Source organism: Danio aesculapii, chromosome 15 (assembly GCF_903798145.1).
Source record: "Danio aesculapii chromosome 15, fDanAes4.1, whole genome shotgun sequence".
NCBI lineage: Eukaryota > Metazoa > Chordata > Actinopteri > Cypriniformes > Danionidae > Danio > Danio aesculapii.
Window position 1 is genome coordinate 6375483 of NC_079449.1, and position 16364 is coordinate 6391846.

At 35.7% G+C, this 16364-nt stretch overlaps 1 protein-coding gene across 1 annotated transcript in view; it reads right to left on the reverse strand.

Annotated features, from left to right (window-relative positions):
- tiam1b (TIAM Rac1 associated GEF 1b) overlaps positions 1 to 16364 on the reverse strand; it is a 158499-nt gene that overhangs the window by 83379 nt on the left and 58756 nt on the right. Inside the window, 3 exon segments of the mRNA XM_056473933.1 lie at positions 1347 to 1421; positions 4435 to 4581; positions 13488 to 13673. Coding sequence (XP_056329908.1) covers positions 1347 to 1421; positions 4435 to 4581; positions 13488 to 13673 — 408 coding nt within the window.

Sequence of the window (16364 nt, forward strand, 5' to 3'; positions counted from 1 at the left end):
TGATTCTGTTTCACATCGTGGCTGCCTCTGAAATCGCCTACTACTCAGTAGGTACTGCATTTGAATTTAAATGTACTACTCGACCATTAGAAAAATGCATTCTATACAGTATCAATGTCAGTAGTATGAATGGAATTCGGACATACTACATCAGCCATTTCATCATTATCATGTGACCTACCCGCTTCACTCCCATTCATGAATTATCTCGCAGTGATTCATGGGATAGTATTGTGTCCATTAAATGCGCACTTAAGAATCTCACCAGAAGTAGTAGGTCTCTTCTCACATCCTGATTTTCAAATTCTATGAATTCGGACATACTACTCTGCTCACATACTGATTTTAGCACACTGTATAGTAGGGAGGTATGCGATTTCAGACAGAGACCAACTCTCTGAATTGCTGCTCAGAACCGTGGATTTTGTCAAGTGACTTAAGTTGGTAAAGTGTCAAAAAACATTTTCTCATCCGAGAATGCACATCACAATCCTTTGAACCAGGATTCAGAGTTGGTTCATGTTCTCACCCAAACGAACCGCTCCAGGATTTGTTTAAAAGCTTGTTTGGTCTGCTTTTGGAGCGCAACCGAGTATGATAAAAAGGCAAACAAATTCTGAAATGTTTTATCCAAGCAGCAACCTCCTGCTCTTCCTCGTGAAGCTAATACGGAAGTAACTGAAACTGCAATTCTTCAAAATTCCGCTAGGCCTGGCTTCATAATAGAGCACATTTCTATTAAGCCCAATGTTAAAATGCTCAACTTTACAGCAGAAAAAAAGGTGTTTACAACCTGGTACAAAAACGATTTTGGTTCAAAAAGCTAATATTACCCTTCATGACAACTGTGAGTGGGTGAATTGTTTTATTATAACTCATCCGTTTAGTTTATATTAAGTTATATTAAGTCTTCTTAGTTAAGGGCGTGGCCACTTGAGTGACAGCTAGTTCTCGCTGGTGGCCGTCATGTCACTTCAGCTGATTCCGGCTGATTAGCTGCTGAACTCGGCATATACATCATATTTCTATTTTGTTTTATGTGGCTTTACACAGTCAATTGCCTTTTCGGAATTATTTCCTACAATTATCAGATAATATGGCATGCTGTGTGCACTTAATTGTGCCCACAAACCATTCAAGTGGCCTCCATTTCCCAGGCACGAACAAAATGGCACCAGTTGGCCACGCCCACTTGTAGCTTCATTCGCGTTCTTCAGAAACCTATGAGTGATGTCACGGATACTACACCCATATCTTTTACAGTCTATGGTTCTATCCAAGCTAAATGAGGCAAGTGTGAAATTACCCTTAATGCAATATTGAGAGGCAAGATGCAAGTTTCTTACCATTGTTTCACTGGAGGAACCCTCAAACATGCCTTCTAGAGGACTTTTAACTGGATCATCTCCTTCTGCAAAAACCTGTTTAAAAAGAAATAATCATTCATATCAGCTACGGTTCATTTGTGATTACCACTGTCATTTGCATGCAGTTTGTAATCTTTTTGCATATTTATTGTTTTGTTTACATTTATATTTGTATTGTTTATATATAAAAGTGTATTGTTTATTTATAGTGACATCCAGATGTAATGTAAGCTTGTATTTCTGGCTTGGGTTGCATGTTTATTTGTTGTTCTATATATCTTGTAGCGCTTTGAGTTTAATAAAAGTGCATCATAAATAAAATGCATTATTATTATTGCTAATATATCCACAGCAAGACGAATGCAACCTGATAAATCAGCATTTAGTGTGGCTCGCGACTCATTGTCATGCTGAAAAGTGCCATAGATGCTAATCATCACATGCTGTGTTTTTGATGCCAGTCCTCTGCGTGGGATGCTGCTAGCAAGATTTGTTGATCCACAGGCATTTTAGCTGTTGCATTTAATAAATCTGCTGATATTTGGCTTTTCATAATTATAAAAAAGTGATAAAAGTTTGATCTGAATTTGGTTTCTGTATGATGATGTATTTTCAACTGAGATGGAGTATTGAGTAGGGGATAGGGCTTTTTTTGTGTTTCTTATTCACTTGCAGTAAACTAACAGTTAAAGAGCGCATAATTAACCCAAACCATAAGACTGACATCATCAGAGAAGGACTGCTGTCCCAAAGCAGAAGCAAATAGTCCGATTTTGCTAAAAGATTGCCAAAACAAACACTTTTTCACTTGCATGGCTTAACAGTTCCCCTTAGGACTAATAATGTGCACTAGTAACATTGTAAATTTAGATTTTATGTTGACAGCATGAGGACTTTTATTTTATAGTGATGCAAAAGTTCAGATTCTACCGCAAGAGTCTTCATTAGACTTTGTTTAACAATTTTTGTCTAGTATATACAGAATATTTGACAAAATTATTATGGAAAGACAGTACAAAGTATATTAATATTAATGCTATTATCCAACCCAGGCTCATTCTGAAAACGTACCCCTATATACATTTTTGGAGATCACCAAATATGTCTGAAGGAGGTAAATTTTTTGCAGTTTTTGTTTTCACAAATCCACCTGAGGGCGCTGTGTACGCTTTTTGAGATCTTAAATTTCTCTCACGAGTGCCATTCATGCCTGCTGTTCTCACATAAATCCACCAGAGGCCGCTGTCGACAAACTGACTGATGGACTGACCCACCCTCCTCCTTCCCTAAAGTCAACCAATAGTGTTTTCTAAAGCTCTGATTGACCAGCGCCAGATCTTAAATTCCTCTCACGAGTGCCATTCATGCCTGCTGTTCTCACGTAAAAACACCAGAGGCCGCTGTCGACAGACTGACTGATGGACTGACCCACCCTCCTCCTTCCCTAAAGTCAACCAATAGTGTTTTCTAAAGCTCTGATTGACCAGCGCCCACCTACTTCCCTAAACCCAACCAACAGTTTCAAAAGCAGTCAAGAAAAAAAGCAATCACCTGGTTTTTACCACGTTTTCAGATTTTACCACATTCTCACCCTATTTACTTGTTTATTTTATTTTTTTGGCTTCTGTTTTTGTCTTACTTTCTGTAACCGTTCTTAGCCGGACTTGAACCCCATCATCGTGGTCAACTCCTCTTTGCGTCTCAAGTACGTACATGGTGAGGTAACTGAACAAACTGGTAACAGCGGGAAAGCCGTTCATACAGAGGTAAGCGGTCAGCTGGTAGCACGAAAAAGAACGGTGTCATACCGCCCCGTAGTGTTCCTTTTAAAGACGAAATTCAGCTACACGAACCTCTAGCTACATAACTCGAGATCTCCTGAAATATACTGCATATAGGGCTACGTTTTTAGAATGAACCTATGTTGTTATTATCACAAATAGAAAGATAAATGATTTAATAATTTCTCATTTATTGTTGCCATTGAGCAACTACACTTCTGTATTACATACATTTATTTATTATTACTCATAAAAAGGAATTTAAGGTTTCGAAATATAAATATTTATTTTACGGTAGCCCATTTTGAAAATGAATATTTTTATTTATTTCTCAGTGAATATAGGCAATGTATTTTAGTGCATTTAAACAAAACAGATTTATTGAACAGATATATTTATTAAAAAAATTTGTTTGTCACCGAACATATTTAGAAATTAAAAGATAATACAATTAAATTCAAGCAAAATATTGCAAAAAAATTACAAACTACAAAATTTCAACAAAATCTTTCAATTTTTTGCTTCTCTTGATATTTTCACTTTTTAAATTTGTATTTTTTTTTAATTAAAGATTTATTTTTGGCCTTTTTTAGATATGACAGTATTGAGACAGGAAGCAAAGTTGAAGAGAGGGGGGGTAGGTTGGGGAAATGTCCTCGAGCCGGGATTCGAACTCGGGATGCCCTGATGTGTTACTGCACCATATGTCGGCGCGCTAACCACTAGGCTATTGTTTTTGGAATGTATAACAAATATAATATTGTATAGCTTCCTATTAAAAATATGAATTTAAAAGATAGATTTGTGAGGGGTGTACTCATATATGCGGAGCACTGAAATAATTATATTGCAATAGTTGTTTTGTACGTATTATACTTTAAATTAAATACTTGCATGTTTAATTTCATTTTGTAGGATGTTTGTAACAGTATGTAAATAAATATGCAGTTTATTTGTCAAGCAAGGCTATTAATTGGGGGGGTTAGGGTAATTAGGCAAGTCATTGAATAACAATGGTTTGTTCTGTAGACAATCAAACAAATAGCCTATTGCTAAAGGGGGCTAATAATATTGAAATTAAAATGGTTTTAAGACATTAAAAACCGCTTTAATTCTAGCGGTTAAATTCTTATCTCCAGAAGAAAAAATATTATAGAAATACTGTGAAAAATTCCTTGCTCTGTTACATATCATTTGGAAAATATTTGAAAAAAGATCACAGCAGGGCTAATAATATAATAATAATAATGTATGTGTGTGTGTGTGTGTGTGTGTGTGTGTTTTACCTGGTCAATGCTGGGATGACCTTTACTCTTTCTCTTGGAGTGGGTGTCCAGACCCCATAGTGAGGAGAAGCGACTCTTGCGTTTGCTGGTTGAGCGCGACATGGCCTGCGACCGCCGCCTCACGCCGCTCTCAGTGCGAGCTGCCACCTACAGACACAAAACATCTGCATGAGGTACAGAAAACACATTCATACTGTGTGTCACGCCGATCAAACTGACTAGACGGCTCATAGCGGGAGGCTGAGATATCCACACACCTTCCTGAACAAAAGAAACTCATTCTCATTGATTCAGTCATACTAATATTCTATCTTAAGCTTCATTCACACATAGTTGTTTGAAGATCTAAGAACATAAATTGGTCATTAGCTGTCACAACAGGTCACTAGACATGCAATGTTGTCATTCAGTGCTCCTTAGCTGGTCAAAATAAGTCATTAGCTAGTGTAACCTGTATGAATTTGCTTGTCTGAACTGGGCAATAGCTAAATGGGATGCTAGTTGGCATATTAGCTGATATGAACTGGTCATTAGTTATTTAAAACTAGTCTACATTCATTTAAATATAGTCTAAACCACTTATGAGACAGTTTAAACTGGTCATGAGTTGAATTTAATGGGTTATGTCCTGGTATTTGCTGCCATTAGCAATGCAAGCTTTGCAGTCTCTACAGGTCTTACCCTAAAATAGGCATGTCTAAATTGATCATTAGCTAAATAGGATGCAAGTTGCCGTATTAGCAGATATGAACTGGTCATTAGCTAATTAAAAGTGGTCTACATTTGTTTAAATATAGTCTAAAACAGTTTAAACTGGTCATGAGTTGAATTAAATGGGTTATGGGCCAGTATTTGCTGCCATTAGGAATGCAAGCTAACTTTTAGACAATCTAAACAGGTTATAAACTTTGACAACTTCTGATTATGCAGTCTATACAGGTCTTAACCTTAAATAGGCTGTCTAAATTAACCCTAACCCTATCATTAGCTGGTCTAAACTGGTTGCTAGCTTGTCTGAATTAGTTATTTGCTAATATTTAAATAAGTAACTACTGGAGTAAGCTGATGAAAAACTGGTCTAAAGTGGTCATGATCTGTTATTTACTAGTTATTAGCTAGTCTAAACAAGTCACTGATGGAGCAAACTGATCATAAACTAGTCTAACGTGATCATAACCGGTTATCTCCAAGTTATTAATTGGTTTAAATTTGTCATTAGCTAGTTTAAACTGGTTATGAGTAGGTCTAAATATATGGGCTTGTACATACTCTCATTAGCATTGCAAGCTAATTGTTAGCCAAAGTAGTTGAAAACTTGTGACTACACAATATATACTGGTCTAAATCTAAAACAGGCATGCATAAATTGATTATTAGCTGATCTAATCTTGTCATTAGCTAGTCTAAACTACTAATTTGCACAAACTAATAAACAACTCACTAATAACCAGCAACAAATATGCTACTTTGTTCCAAAATACCCCATCCTGATCAATGTAAATGTATGCAAATTGCATTTATATATATATATATATATATATATATATATATATATATATATATATATATATATATATATATATATATAATATCTCATAGGCAACATATTTCATTTCCATTGGAATTACAAATATGTACATATACTGTATGTTCCAATATATTAGATATAATTATAATTATAGCTCATAAATATGTTTATATTTGTAATTCCAATAGTTGGAAAAATATATAATCAGCCCTTTTTGCAATAACTGGTGATATGACACATATTTAATATACACTCACTTGCCACTTTATTAGGTACACCTTTCCAACTGCTCATTAACGCAAATTTCTAATCAGCCACATGGCAGCAACTCAATGCATTTAGGCATGTAGACATGGTCAAGACGATCTGCTGCAATTCAAACTGAGCATCAGAATGGGGAAGAAAGGTGATTTAAGTGACTTTGAACATGGCATGGTTGTTGGTGCCAGACGGCCACCAAAATTGGACAATAGAAGATTGGAAAAACGTTGCTTGGTCTGATGAGTCTCGATTTCTGCTTCCATTTGGATGGTAGGGTCAGAATTTGGCATCAACATCATAAAAGCATGCATCCATACTGCCTTGAATTGACGGTTCTGGTTCTGGTGGTGGTGGTGTAATGGTGTGGGGGATATTTTCTTGGCACACTTTGAGCTCATTAGTACCAATTAAGCATTGTGTCAACACCACAGCCTTCCTGAGTATTGTTGCTGACCATGTCCATCCCTTTATAAAGACAGTGTACCCATCTTCTGTTGGCTACTTTCAGCAGGATAATGTGCCATGTCATAAAGCGTGAATCATCTCAGACTGGTTTCTTGAACATGACAATGAGTTCACTGTACTCAAATGGCCTCCACAGTCACCAGATCTCATGTGGTTTAAAGGGAGATTCGCATCATGGATGTGCAGCCAACAAATCGGCAGCACTTGCGTGATACTATCATGTCAATATGGACCAAAATCTCTGAGGAACATTTCCAGTACCTTGTTGAATCTATGCCACGAACCATTAAGGCAGTTCTGAAGGCAAAAGGGGGTCCAACCCAATATTAGTAGGGTGTACCTAATAAAGTGGCCAGTGAGTGTATATCTATGTATTAAATTTTTAAGTGAGACAGCGGCTTTTCTTGATTTTTAGCACGATGAATCTTTCTTTAGGGAACAAAAACTGACAAATCTTAATTGTGACTAATTATGATTGCGAGTTCTCCTGAATATAAATGTCTAAGATATCACAGGCACACTTTCCTGTGTAAAGTTTTATCATATAATGCAGTGTACGAATGTGACTTTCCCAACTAAAATGAAGCAGGACAGTGCAAAGTCACCTTTAGAAATAAATACATTTGCATATTCATTCATCAACAAGCAGCACAAACACACACACAAAATAACCCGTGTCCTGTGGTCACTCAAGACCAGCTGAATATTTTAAAGGTTAGTGAGGTGTTTGGCAAGTTCTTTTTTGTGTCATTCAAAAATTATACACGCTCGTTGTGTTGAACGCGATGTGGCATTTCTGGGTCTCCTGATGGAGAAAAGCACTCCGGATGCATCAAAAAACCCTCTCCAGCACTCTGAACCCAGCTATTATTCCTGGAGAACAGCAATACAAGCCAACAGCACTTCATTTGGACTCGACACTTATCCTCTCTCTCTCTTTCTCTCCATCCTCTCAAAATGCTGAATGCTGAAGAACATCCACTCCCCTCCACCCAGACAAAAAATTCATCCAAGCTGCAATGATGAAAATAAAATCTGCCTGAATCCCATGGTCCTCAAGTAGGTCTAATAGGGTTATAGTCTTGTACATACTACCATTAGCATTGCAAGATAATTGTTGGGAAAATTAGTTGAAAACTTTTGATTACACAAACTATACTGGTCTTAATCCAAAATAAGCTTGTCTAAAGGGGTTAGGTGGTCTAAACTTGTCATTAGCTAGTCTAAACTAGTTATCCAGACATCTAAATTAGTTGTTAGCTGTAAAACTTGTCTTTATTGGGTCATTAGCTGGTCTAAACATGTCATAGTCTGGTTTAGCATTGCAAGATAATGGTTAGTCAAACTAGTTGAAAACTTTTGATTACACAAACTCTACTGGTCTCAACCCAAAATAATATTGTCTAAATTGGTTACTAGCTGGGCTAAATGTATCATTGGCTAGTCTAAACCAGTTATTCAGATATCTAAATTAGTCATTAGTTGGTAAACTGGTCTTTATTGGGTCATTAGCTGGTCTAAAAATGTCATAATCTGGTTTAGCATTGCAAGCTAATTGTTAGCCAAACTATTTGAAAAAGGGTAATTACATAAACTAGACTGGTCTTAATTCAAAATACACTTATATAAATTGGGTACTAGCTGGTCTAAACTTGTCGTTAGCTAGTCTAAACTAGTTATTTAGACACCTAAATTTGTCATTAGCTGGTAAACTAGTCTAAATTGGTCATGACTTGTTATTTAGTCATTAGCTGGTCTAAACCAGTTATTAGCTAGTCTAAAACGGCTATTCGTTGGTCTAAACATGTCAATATGATCTAAAACAGTGAGTAGGTAATCTAGACTGGCCATTAGCAAGCCTAAAAGGGCTATTAGCTCGTCTAAACATGTCATTATCTGGACTAAATTGGCCATGGGCAAGTTTGGACATTAGCTATAGTCTAAATGGGTTATAATCTGGCCCAAATCATAATCAGGATGTCATATAGTCTCGATAAATAATAACACGGACTAACCTGGTCATTAGTTGATCTGAACTTGTCATTAACTAGTGTAAACTAGTTATTCACACATCTAAATTAGCCATTAGCTGGTAAACCAGTCTGTTTTTTTATTAGGTCATTAGCTGGTCTAAACATGTCATAATCTGGTTTAAACCTGTCAGTAAGTAATCTAAACTGGTAATTAGCAAGTCTAAAGGGGTTATTAGCTGGTCTAAATATGTCATAATCTGGTGTAAACCCAATCAGTAAGTAATCTAAATGGGTTATTAGCTGGACTAAATTGGCCATGGGTAAATTCGGTCAATAGCTAAAGTCTAAGTTGGTCTTAATCCGGCCCAAACTATAATCTGGAGGTAATTACAAGGACTAAACTTGTCATTAGTTGGTCTAAACTTGACATTAGCAAGTCTAAACTAGTCTACACAAGTCTAAATTAGTCCTTAGCTGGTAAACTGGTCCAATGTTGTCATGACCTGTTATTTATTAGGTCATTAGCTGGTCTAAACATGTCATGTCATCTGGTTTAAAGCTGTCAGTAGGTAATCTAAACTAGTCATTAGCAAGTCTAAAAGTCTATTAGCTGTCTAATAGGTAGTCTCATATAGGTAATCACAACTAAACTCATCATTGGTTGGTCTAACTTGTTTATGAGCTGGTAAAAACTGGTCGTTATCAGTACAGGTTGGTCACCTTGTTACATGTTTTGTTGTTGGTTTAGAATTTAATTAATAACCAACCAATTAATAACCAGTTATAAAACCCAGCTATTATTCCAGGAGAACAGCAATACATGCCAACAGCACTTCTTTTGGACTCAACAATCTTTCCATCCCCCCAAAATGCTGAATACTGAAGAACATCCACTCCCCCTCCACCCGAAACCAAAAATGCATCCAAGAAGCAAAGGACAAAAATAAAATCTGCCCGTATCCCATGGTCCTCCAGCTCCAACAAAAAGAAGAGCGCCAGGGCTGGAGGCGAAGCTGGGGATGGATGGTATTGATTAGCCGGAGCCGTGGCCCAAATCCAAAAGAAAATACACAGAGCAATCCTTCAACGCTGTTTCTTTTAATGCCAAAATCCATTACACACATACACCGACACTGACAGGTGGGAGGGAACCAAGTTAATAAATGCATTGTGGGTAAAAAAAGTAAATAGAGCAATGCTGATGCTGCTTTCAGAGGGGTGAAATTGCGTGGAAATATGTTATATACTAAAAATTGTGCTATGATAAGCAATATGTTATATACTAAACCTTTAAAAAAGTATCAATGTCTCTTTTTAAGCCCTTAAGAAGCAGATTTCAAGTCTCCTTAAAGAGAATAGGACTACAATCCTGAAAACTGTTTGTCAACTTGTATATTTCACTAAATTCTGATGGTAATGGTGGCAAAACTGTTTGTAATGCTCAAATCATTTTCAAATTGCAGTTAAATAAATAAATAAATAAATAAATATAAACATTTAATTAATAATTTCACTTAATAAAAGGATACATTCAATTGATTCTAGTGATAGTTAAGCAAAATTATAATTAGTGCTGGGTAAAAATTACACACATGCATGCATATATCTGAGAAAATGTATATTTAGATATAAATATAAATATAAATATAAATATATATATATATATATATATATATATATATATATATATATATATATATATATATATATATATATATATAAAAATATATCCAGTTGAAGTAAGAATTATTAGCCCCCCTTTGAACTTTTTTCTTTTAGAAATATTTCCTAAATGATGTTTAACAGAGCAAGGAAATTTTCACAGTACGTCTGATAATATTTTTTCTTCTGGAGAAAGTCTTATTTGTTTTATTTCAGCTACAATAAAAGCAGTTTTACATTTTTTTAAATCAATTTTAAGGTCAAAATTATTAGCTCTTTTAAGCTATATTGTTTTTGATAGTCTACAGAACAAACCATCGTTATACAATAACTTGCCTAATTATCCTAACAAAAATATCTAGTCAAATATTATTTACTGTCATCATCGCAAAGATAAAATAAATCAGTTATTAGAAGAGTTATTAAAACTATTATGTTTAGAAATGTGTCGGGAAAAATCTTTCCATTAAACAGAAATTGGGGAAAAAAATAAACAGGGGGGCTAATAATTCTGACTTCAATTGTATATGTGTATATGATACAAATTATATATACATTTAAATAATTATGGAATAAAATATATTGATTTTTAGATAACATAATACCAATGTTTTGATATTATTACAGCAAATCAAAATCAAACAATTTGTTATTCTTACCATTTGTTATTTCTGAAAGCTAAATGCCTTATTTGAATCTGGAATTGAATCTTTATTTGAACTTGGAACTATGAATTTTATATTAACATTTTAATTAAACCCATTTATAATAAATCCAGTATATGCAGATAAATAATTTTATAAGTGGTCTCTTCATCCCCCCCCCCTCGCCACACCCACCATATACAAGAATATTTTATAACAAAAATTTTTTGTTATTAGTAGCTATGGGGGGGGGGCAGCACAGTGGCGTAGTGGGTAGCACTGTCACCTCATAGCAAGAAGGTCGCTGGTTCGAGCCCCAGCTGGGCCAGTTGGCATTTCTGTGTGGAGTTTGCATGTTCTCCCCATCTTGGCGTGAGTTTCCTCTGGGTGCTCCGGTTTCCCCCACAAGTCCAAAGACATGCGCTATAGGTGAATTGGGTCAGCCAGGGGTGTCCAAACTCGGTTCTGGAGGGATGGTGTCCTGGAGAGTTTATCTTTAACTTGCTTCAACAAACCTGCCAGGAAGTTTCTAGTATATCTAGTAAGAGCTTGATTAGCTGGTTCAGGTGTGTTTGATTAGGGTTGGAGCTAAACTCTCCTGGACACCAGCCCTCCAGGACCGAGTTTGGACACCCCTGGGATAAGCTAAATTGTCCGTAGTTTATGTGTGTATGTCCTGGTCCTCCAGATTGGGGGTTGTGCATTGGGCTTATGACCCATCTTGTAAAAAATAGATGTTACAACACACCAATATGGGGTGGCTAAATATCAGCTTCGATATAAACGGCCCTGGAAGTAAATAAGTATTAGTAACTATGAGGAACTATTTATTTAATTGTCCAAACCCAAGTAATTATAGTTTAGAATTTTAGAATTTGTTTTTATTATTATTTTATATTACTACTATTCTAAAAATAGCTGTACATTTCTGCTTAGTTTTACTTAGAGTCATTATTGACTTGATAAATTTTTTTGTTTGCTTTCATATATTTGGTGTCAGTTTTTTATTAATTATAGTTTAGCGAAGTTAACAGAACGCACTGTTTAATGTTTGTTGCACTTATTTAACTCTTGCAAATGCAACTTAAACTTATTATGTAAAAAAAGTAAAAAACAAAAAGATTTCTTCATATTAAAGATAAAATATAATTGTCTGGTTTATTTTTTGGGGGAGGAGCAGAAGAAAAGATAGACAGGATGTACAGCAATACACACATATCTTCACGGATAAAAAAGAATTAAAGGATTAAAATATTACAAAAATTATTATTTTCTACATAAATATAAAAACCTTCATGCGTTCTTCACCTCGGGGCGATTTTTTCAGTTTAAACATGACAATTAGCATTTGTATAATGTTGTTGTTATTAGCAGTATTATTTATTATATGCATATTTATATTTGTTTTAATAAAAAACAGTTTAGATTTGTCCACCTGTTGGGATTTGGAGACGTCTGCATCGCCATATGGGGCATAAGAATAAGGATTTTTAAGGAATAGGGGTTTGGAGATAACTCAGTTTTTTGACCACACTTCATTATTATTGTTCATTTATTAGTTTGCTGGAAACTAGAACTGAATTTAGGAATAGTTTTGAAACAAATCGTTGCGCTAAACGAACGAAATTTAATATGTAGACTAATGGATCACTTCAGTGGAGTGCGTACAACCATCGTTTTCCACCGTATCCACGAAAGAAAAAGAGTAAAGAGTAAAGAAAGTAAAGAGGCAGAATGGAGGAGGCTCATTCTTTATGATACAAACAATACAAAAATAGTTTCATACTTAAATAAGGCATAGACTAAAGCAGCGGTATTTTGGTGACTTGTATATTTTAGATCGTTTTAAACATTTATTTATTGGGGGGTGGGGGGGGGGATGTGGACACTTGAAGTGATTATTCATTTATTCTTTTTAAGTGTTTTTTGTGTATATGTTTTATGTCTTAATGTAAATTTGTTGTTGTTACTATGTGAGTTCCTTTGTGTGGCACTGTTGTGAGATGAGGACTCTTGACTATAGACCAAATCTACCTTCGGGTATAGATAAAAGTAGCCTAACCTAACCTTATCCTCGCCCTGCAGATGCTCTGTTTAACTGTTTTCATTCTAGTGAAGCGTTCAGTTTTTCCACTTATAAAGTCCGCCATGTAAATAGCAAATGCACCATGGCGCAGCGCAACTGACTCTTAAAGGGAATGAGAGATGAGACTCTGATTGGTTTAATGCAAATTATGCTCAAAAGACACCCATAACTCATTAGTAGAATAAGCTCAACCCTGTTAGACCATGCGCTGGGGCGCACACCGAATTTTTTCATCGTTAAGATAGCAAAAGTGGATTTGAAAACGCGCTTAATGCCTTAGACTTTGCATCTAGATCGTTAAAATAGAGCGCCAGATGTTTTATGATTACAGAGAAAACATGTTTTAATATCCTTTTAGACAAAAAGAAAATGCAATATTATCAAAACAACTGATCAATGTGTTTAACAGTGAGTTAAATCATGGAAAAAATTACCAGCGCATGGAAGGATGAAACCGAAAAGATGCCTAGTCGACCCATGGCCAGTTTGGTGGGACGGGAGGCGAAGGCCAGCAGGCGTTTGGGGTTGGGAAGCTCGCCGCCCTGCAGGCTGGACAGGTAACAGCGGAAACGGAACAAATCCATGTGGAACTGCTCTAAATTCTGCTCCCATAGGAAAATCTGGAGAGATATAAAAAAAGAAAGATTACTGGTTAGTAGAGCAGGCTACACTGAAACAAAAATATCTTCCAAAACAATTGATAGGGGCTGAATTTCAACAAACTAATATTATTTAGTTATGTTCAACTTCATTTGCTTGTTTAAATTCAGCCCAAATAAACTTTCTGCAACCACTTACCGTAAACAATGTAGTAAATTCAATGGATCATTTTCTTTTCAGTGTAGAAACACACACAAAACACTCACAGCATTACATTTAGCAGGAAATCTTGTGCATTAGTCTGGCTAGATCTAGTCGTTTAATAAAGTGGAGTATTTTGGAAGGCAATAGAGTGGGTTTATACACCCCGCCGTCTCCTCCCAGCCACTCTGGGATGGATGTTTTTTTGGAAGAGGGCAACGGTCCAAGCAACACACAGAGCAGCAAACAACAGCGCCACACATTCCACTGGCAGCAAACTCCACCCGGCTGCCATTCACCAGGCCTCAAAGCGTAACCCGACGCTGCCAAACTAAAATACCCACACAAACGCACACCCGCTAACCCTCCTCCTGATGGGCCCGGGGCCAGTCGGAGCTCCGCTTCTTGCGTAAACATCCATTGAGGAGAGCATGAACTTCTGCAGCGAAGAGAATCAATGTTCTGTCAACATTTTGACAGCGTGCAGATGATAAGGTGAAGAGCGCACATGTAGAGATGATGGTGTTGTTATAATAATTACGGGAAACAAAACAGCACTGACAGACTCTGTGTAAAACCAACACTTCTTGCGCTAACCAGATCTTTAGTCTGTCACTTCTTTCTCTTTAAGGCCACCCACAAATCTCACTCATTCAAAATCACACACTTATATTGTATGCAATATGTACATGTAATACAGCAGCAAGGGGTCTTGGCTATTACACCAAAATGAGAGTATAGGGTATATCAAAGACTCTAGAATACACAAGACATGTATAGTTTTGAATGGAGAAAAGTGTAACGGTCAATATGGTGAAAGAAGCCCCGCCTTCTAATACAGGGGCCAATCAGCAGTCGCTATAGACTGACAATTCTCTGGGGGAGGGGCCTAGACCAGATGTAAATTTCTGCAGATTTTGTGTGATTCAAATGTTTAGAAATGAAATTAAAGACACAGCTCTTGTTTAATTTTATTGTTGTTTCCTAATATGAATTTAATCGTAAGCTTGGCAAGCAATTTTGGAGAATTTGATTTGCCCGAGCATACTGGAATCGCTGCGTATAGGATCTGTTTTCTTTAAAAATCAACAATCTCCTCTGACTGATTGATATACGACATAAAGTGGGCCTCAGAATGTACAAGAAGCTTTACATTATGAAAATGATTTTTCCGCACCATGTCTTTAAAATGTAAACATTTATTTTACCACAGTATTTTCAATGGAGATCTGCGCTTGCCTGCTGCTACTGACGGAGCTAGCCTTTTAATGGTTTTTCAGCTTCTTTTACACTTGAACAACTAAATGAACGCTTGAGTCTATTTAACGGATAATATTTTAATTACATTACAACATCGATAATGTAAAAGGAGCCACATGAAATTTAAAATAGTCACAATAAGCTTTCACCAGAAGTTTATCAGTAGGAAAGAAACACGAGCTGTGCATATAAGCCTATAGTTCCTAGAAATATTGGCCTAGAAAAAGAGTAATTTTTCATTTTCCATTGGTCTAAGCACAGAATATTAACAAACTAAGAAGACTTAAGCTTTAAATAGGAAAATTGTCAAAACCTCAGGGATTTTTTAAACGAAATGCTAATGGTCTAATCCCATTCAATTCATTATGCTAAGCTAAGCTAAAAGGGACCTTACCGAGACAAGAAATCGGCAGAATGGACGAAAAAGTTGTTTAAGTCAACTGTTTACCTCTAGAAGAACGTAAAATGAGACTAAAAATAGTGGAGTGTTCCTTTAAAAGTGCAGTCAGTCACCAGCGACCTAGCAGCTGCAGGTCGCTAATGGACTACAAATCCAGCATTTCATGGACTACAACTTTATACATGCACTCCACTCACACACACGTTCCTGATCCTGAATGATTGCACACACACTGCCGAAGGATTGTGAAAGACTGATTACACTCACTATTTAAGCAGCACAGTCACACACTCTAGTCGCTGAGTCTTGTTTACAGTTTAGTGACATTACAATGCGTTTCCTTTGTCTTGCTTTGCCGTGTTTTGATCCTCGCCTTGACCATTTGCCTGTGTATCTGACTACGACTCTGGATTGCCTGTATACATCTGTTTGCCTCTGTGTTGACCATTGCTTACCTGACCTCTCTAATAAACCTGCATTTGAATCCGCACCCCTGTTGTCAGCGTTCACTTCACCGTTACAATTAATCTTTAAAAAATGCTGCTCTTTTGACCTTCTATCCTAAAAAAGACATCAGTTCCCACTATTATATTATATTATATTATATTATATTATATTATATTATATTATATTATATTATATTATATTAAATTATATTTTGTAAAAATTATATTATATTATATTATATTATATTATATTATATTATATTATATTATATTATATTATATTATATTTTGTAAAAATTATATTATATTATATTACATTATATTATATTATATTTTGTTATATTATATTATATTATATTATATTTTGTTATATTATATTATATTATACTATATTACATTATATT